General features: G+C 48.3%; 1 protein-coding gene across 1 annotated transcript in view; it reads right to left on the bottom strand.

Annotated features, from left to right (window-relative positions):
- Positions 1 to 1,608: 1,608 nt before the first annotated feature.
- Positions 1,609 to 6,297, bottom strand: part of FUCA1 (fucosidase, alpha-L- 1, tissue) — a 5,283-nt gene continuing 594 nt past the window's right edge. Inside the window, exons 2-8 of the mRNA XM_009276298.1 lie at positions 5,600 to 5,734; positions 5,242 to 5,379; positions 4,487 to 4,592; positions 3,848 to 4,048; positions 3,442 to 3,632; positions 2,512 to 2,611; positions 1,609 to 1,841 (exon numbers count right to left, since the gene is read on the bottom strand). Coding sequence (XP_009274573.1) covers positions 1,701 to 1,841; positions 2,512 to 2,611; positions 3,442 to 3,632; positions 3,848 to 4,048; positions 4,487 to 4,592; positions 5,242 to 5,379; positions 5,600 to 5,734 — 1,012 coding nt within the window. The 3' untranslated portion in view covers positions 1,609 to 1,700. The remainder of the gene's footprint in view (positions 1,842 to 2,511; positions 2,612 to 3,441; positions 3,633 to 3,847; positions 4,049 to 4,486; positions 4,593 to 5,241; positions 5,380 to 5,599; positions 5,735 to 6,297) is intronic.

The following is a 6,297-nucleotide window of genomic DNA, read 5'->3' as shown; positions in this document are numbered from 1 at the left end:
ACGCCGGCACTGTGCGGCCCCTCGGGAGCCGCTTACTTATAGGGTGGCTTTCCCGCTGGCTCGTGCCGCTAAATAAACACGGCGTGTTTGTTTTGGATGGGCCCCCTCCCCGCGCCAGAGGTTACCGGCGTGATCGGGTTGGGAGACAAAGAGGCCACCACTCTGTTGTCCCTTCCCCCCCCCCCGCACTCGTCACCAGAGCCGGGGTGATGCTCCAGTGAGTAAGCGGGTCCCCGGCACTCAGTGCCAGTTCTCTGAAGCCCTCAGAGATCCGTCAGTACAGACCGTTATTTGTCAATTGAGTAACAGCTCCTGCAGTGCCAGCTCAGCACGTGTGCCAGCCCTGGGGCCTAGCTCGCGCTAAACTCTAAGTGCTCTGGCAACTTCTGCTTGCGCCACATCGTGCAGTAACAAAGTAAAGCCCGTGCGCAACGTCAGGGGGGCCTTCACGAGAACCGTGCTGCAGAAACACAGGCTGTTACGAGGAGCTTCATCACGGAAGTACATATTGTTCAGCCCTTTTTAGCGAAGCTCAACATCAACGCAGGAAATCTTACGTCACTGAAACAGCAGAAGTCAGAGGTTCGATTCAGAACGGTGGCTTCCCTTGCTAAACTCACGTAAGAAGAAAAGCTCTTCTGCTTACAGCTGTCTCCACCAGAACATAAATAAAAGTTTGTTAATGGATTTGTATTAGATTATGATTTTCTATAGCTGATTTCTTCTAGACCTCTTCAAACAGCAAGCTTCCATTATATTTCTTCGTGATGGAAGTATGTGATCATAATTATTTCAATCCATACCAAAGTAATACAACGCATCTTATCAAGTACCTATTTTTACGCAAGTACATCATATGCAGGAATCTGTGATGGCACTGTGGTCGGTCTTCATTAGAACATGCCCATCACATGCAAGGCTTCATGATTCCACATGTAAGAGTATCACCTTGGTTACCAAAATTAATTTTGATGAGTAATTAAGCCAGCGGCAGGGCCTGCTCCTGCCTGGGAGGTGCGGACCCTGCTGCCGCGCGTAGCCTGGCTCACCAGGGCTGGCTGCACAGACGTGAACACGGACACAGCTCCCGCTGCTCCACCTCCTGTGAGCTGCTCTAACAGTCCAGACCCTCTCACCATTAACGCGTGCATCCCCTCCTTGGCAGACACGCATCCTCTCGGCTGCGTCGTCTGTCAGCTTCACGCACCAATACCTGGGTGCCACGTGGCCTGGCCTGACACCCCGAAGCAGGTCCTCTTAACTAACGGGTTAGTAACTCTGGAACAGAGTAAGTAACTCTTACTAACTCTTTTCCATACTAACTCTGTTCAGTCTCCCACCAGCTCCGAGTCTGTCCAACGCCATCACCTATAACCACAGCAGCAAAGCAGTAACATCTGCCAAGAAACCCAGCTTTACATCAAAACCCTTCTTGTTCCAAGGGTAGATGTTTGGCTCCCGGGCTGTCACATCCCAGCAGAGTACTGCAAAGGACGTCCCAACTTCACACCGCTGAGCGGAGAGGTCAGCCCTTTGCTGCCAAACAAGGTCCACTGACACACAGATCACTTGCAGACAAAAGGGATTAGAAGAGAAATTCTCTTGAGAGAAAAACAATTTATTCAACAATAAATGAAAAATCCTCTGAGACTCAATTTAAAAGAAAGGCGGGGGAGACTGCTGCTTTCATCCCGCAGCCGTCACTTCACACCCTCAAGCTTGACAGCCCAGCCAGACTGAGGAGGTAGAGGAGATGGAAGCATGTAGGGCAAAGTTACGAGCAGTCCTTTACCTGGGGACTTCTGCCACTTCAGAGTCCCTGCAAAACCCAACATCGTCACCTGCAGAGGAGGGCAGGGGAAACACTCAGTTGTAGCTCACACAAGTTCTTCCCATTTGAACACCCCGGTACACCCAAAACACGTTCGCAGTCTCGGTACAGCATTTCCCACACATTCAAAGCAGTCCTGCACATTTCCACCCATCCCTCACAGTGCACAAAAGGTAACACACGGGATATTCTGGGGCCATACATTTGACTGCAGTTTGTTGTTTTACTGAGAAGGTTTTACCTCTGTTTGTTTAGAGCAAAGGGCACTCTAGCATTTGCGTCACTTACAATTACATTTACAATTAGCGGGTCAGCGTACCTGATTTGAATTTGAGATGCAATACCAGTGGTCCCTTCTGCGTGTGAGGCTTGTTATTCACTTCACCTCCCTGTGTCAATAGGATCAAAAGACGCTGGGAAGAAGTGTCTCTGCCTACTCTGTGGCAGACTGTGAGTCTGTCCTGGCAAGCCCTATCCAACGTTCTGTGTTAACAGTGAGCTAAAGCCTGGAGGATAACCTGGGATGCTGGAGGGAGGCCAGAGCACCCCAGAACAAGAAGTACGGAATGGCAACTTCCACGCTCTCCCCAGTTTCCAAATGAAGTCCAGCTGGACCTTCCCAGCCCACATGTGCCCAAGATGGGCTCAGAGTGCGTTATCTTTTTTTTCAAGTTCCTTACTTGTGTGGCTGGGGAGGGAGCGGGCGAGGACAGCTCCAAAACGTTGTCGAGAGGCCAGATCAGAAAGATGGCATAGACAACTGGTCCCTTAGAAGTGTACCTAAGAGAGCAAGAGTTCAGCAAGGTGAAGAGCCCCGTAAGAGAGAGAACCAGACACGAGCTTGACCTTTCCAGACAGCACGAGAACACCAGCTTGCCTACTGTCACCGCACAGGGCTCACCTACTTTCCCCTCATTCCAAAATCTGTCACTTTGGACCCAGCATTTAGCCAGTCAGTACCGTCTGATGAAACCCAAACAAAGTCCTTGCACACTTCCTAAAAGCAAACGTCATTTGCCGATCTGTCCTTGCCTCAGCTTGTGGTCAACAGAGCAGATACGCTGCCTTACCCTGGTCATTGCTCTGCCTTTCTAGACTGAACACACTTGGGCACACTTGAGGAAAAAAATCGCTCCATTTTGTAGCAATTTCTGGCTCTTGACTCACTACGCCCTTCTCAGTCAGTATAAATCTAACAGTTGGGTAACAGTGATTAGTACTATTATATAACAGCTTAAGAGCAAATATCGCTACATTTACAAACGGTATGCATTTAGATGAACTACATTTGTGCAATTCAAACTAGCCAGGACCACTGCTTAATCAGTCCTGACAGCAGCAGCGTGGAAATTTTTTAAAGGAAGAGCTGTTTTTTTCCAAATCAAGCAAGATGGATGAAGTCCTGATTTTTATTCTCTTCTTTCAAGCAAGATATTCCTTAGATAACACCCTGGGGCTGTAACTGAGCACTCCAATTGTAGGATATTACCTAAACGCCATCTGCACCTGATGGCAACACTTCAGAGAGTACCAAATTTAAGAACAAATAAGAAAGAAACGTCAGCTCTGGAAGTCCCAGCCCAGATGGTACTGAGCAATGGGGTCCTTACCAGACCGTGTCTGTGCTGTTCTCCATCTGTACTCTCCATGGCTTCGATTCATAAATTGCCTCCCCGTTAGTGTCCAGCCACCTCCCAAGGGCCAGAAGTCTTTCTTGGAAGATGGGAACAATCACCCCTTCTTTTGTAGGTCCCACATTGAGAAGGTAGTTGCCTCCAAAACTCACAGTCTGCACTAGCTCCTGTGACAGATAAACCAAGGTAACAAATTGCATTATCTTCACTTCTGACAACAAAGAAACCCGAGGCGGGCTTTGTCCTCATCAACTGCTCCTTTAACTCCAGCCTGATTGTATGAAACACATGACAACTCTTTCTGCAAGTAGGAGGATGAAGAAAACCTCTAATTCTCAGTAACTCCCCCACACCTGTTTTATTTTGATTTCAGCTTTCTTACCTCAATGATACTTGCTTCATCCATTAACTCAGCAATGTTCATGTTGCTTCGATAGCCCCAGGAAAGCTTGTCAATAGAGGAGCACATCTCCCACTTGTGAGCTGGCAGGGTCCCTGGCTTGTATTTGTCAGCACAATTGTAGTAGCCTCCGTGGCGGCAAGAGCAGTTATTACACCAACGATCATTAACGACAACAGTGTCCTGAAAGAAGAATCTCAGCTCAGTAGGGAGGATGTTTTGTCTTGGATTTTTCAGCTTGCATTCATCCCTCCTAAGTTGGCAAAGGCATCTAAGTTAGGAGGTAAGTACCTGAAACCCCCTGTGTAATCAAAGGAAAGAGAGAGAGGATCCTCCAGAGAAGGCCGAATCCCTCTCTGGGAGAACCTCTCTCTATTCACTCAGGTAGAAGTTGAGGCAACAAGGTTCCTGGCCTCTGAGCCTCCCACGCGTGTGCTGTAAAGGGCACTAGAGTCTTCTCATAGGAGCACAGTGTAGGCTTCTTATTTTTTGTGGAAGAATAAAGCACATCTGGCATCTGTCAAGCGGGTTTCTGATTTGATCACATTCATACCTCACTGCTGCCAGACCTTCCATACCCATAAAATGCTAGAGGCCATGAGGGATAGCTGAAAGCGATACCTTGACGGGACTATCGTTATAAAGCCAGGCAAGGAAAGAGGTAGAATTCCAGTACGACTCCGGAGCTTCCCAGTCTCCATCCGACCAAATCAAATCTGGTTTATATCTAACAGAGAGATGAATGTTATTTCAAAATGGCTTATTTTCTCCTACCACAAAGGAAGCACTGTGTTTCTTGTGTCTGGAGTCTAGCTTCACTTCCTCTTCCTATTGCCTGACATTACCAGGAGGTTTATGCTATCACTTTCTGCTTCAGACAAAGCTTTAAGTGAGGTTCTTGCAGCAGCAAAGCATGATGTGTTGATCACGGCTCAAGAGAGGATGCAATTCTTCCAAAAACCAGAAGATTTCATCTCAAAGGCAATTACGAGGCACATTCTTTACCTGGGACAACGGCCATTCTGAGCAACACGTGTCCAAGCCTCGTATTTTTGTCAACAAGGGGAAGCAAGGCAAGGAAGTAAATTCACAGTGAAATTGCTCTCCTACTCTACTACATACTAAGCAGCTTGCTCCACTTTCAAAGCCACTCGGCATGAAAAATTTGCCTCTACCTTATTCTACGAGCTAAACTGTCCACAGGGCAAATGTGAACCCCTTTTCTAATTACCGCAAATGACTACCGATACGTAAACAGATTTGCCTTGGCAAAAATTAACATTCGTCACCTCTCTTCTCTGCATCCACTTTGCATCTTTCTCTACAGTACTGAAACCAGGAAATGCTCTTGATTCCTAGCTGGTTGCAGTTCTTACTTTAAGACAAGATCATAAAGTTCTGGCATTGTCTTCTTCAAAACGAAGTTCTGGGTCTTGAAGCCACTTTCTTTGTCAGCTAGATAGAGTGGATTAAACCACTCTAACAGAGAGTGATACAGTCCGTAGCGTATGTTGCTGAAGGACAGAAAACACGGAGGAAAGAGTTAGGCTGGCAGTAGGGATTAAGAACCAGTGGCAGATTAGATTACTGGCATTACTATGTCACAGATTTCATGACTTTGCAAGCACTGCTGTTTTCATATTAATCTCATTGTTTTCTGCCGTTTGTCAAGAACAGCCAGGAGAATTCAGTGCACACAGAGGAAAGGAACAGCACAGTTTGGTAGTGCCATACCTCTCCCTGAGGGCTTGTCCCAGCTCTCCCACAAGATCTCGGTGGGGCCCCGTATCCAGAGAATTCCAGTTCCAGGACACGGGCGACCCCCAGTTGGTGAAGCCTTCATGATGCTTCGTGGTCAGTACCACGTACCTGAGGGGGAAAAAAGTACTTGATCAGGGTGACAAAGGAACTACCTAAGACATTCCCCAGGCTCACTGGCAAACCCAGTCACTAAGAAAGCAAGGGACTGAATAACCATGCTGTGAGGAGCCCTCTTTCATTACCCTTTAAATTTAGAAGCAACTACAAGAATAATAGAGGGTTTTAATGGATTTTAATGCTGGAAAAGAATGAACAATCGAGACTTAGGAAGTAGCAAGACCCAGCACCCTGGGCATGACCCCTCAGGGATCTCCAGCACTGCTCAGGGACCCCCAATCCCTCAGGGATCCCCAGACTTGGCTCTTCCATCCCCTCAGGGACCCCTGCATCCTCCTGGGGACCCGAGACACAGCCCGCCCCATCCTCTTCAGGCCTTTCCACCCCCTCAGGGACCCCCAGACATGGCTCCCCCATCTACTCAGTGACCAGGGACCCCCATCCCCTCACAGATCCCCAGAAATGGCTCCCCCATCCCCTCAGGGACCCCCGGGCATGTCGCTCATCCCCTCAACGACCCTCCGTCCCCTCAAGGACCCCCAGATCCCCCCCCC

The sequence above is a fragment of the Aptenodytes forsteri genome, unplaced genomic scaffold, assembly GCF_000699145.1.
Source record: "Aptenodytes forsteri isolate BGI_AS27 unplaced genomic scaffold, ASM69914v1 Scaffold321, whole genome shotgun sequence".
Lineage (NCBI taxonomy): Eukaryota > Metazoa > Chordata > Aves > Sphenisciformes > Spheniscidae > Aptenodytes > Aptenodytes forsteri.
This window is presented reverse-complemented; position numbering and strand designations above follow the sequence as displayed.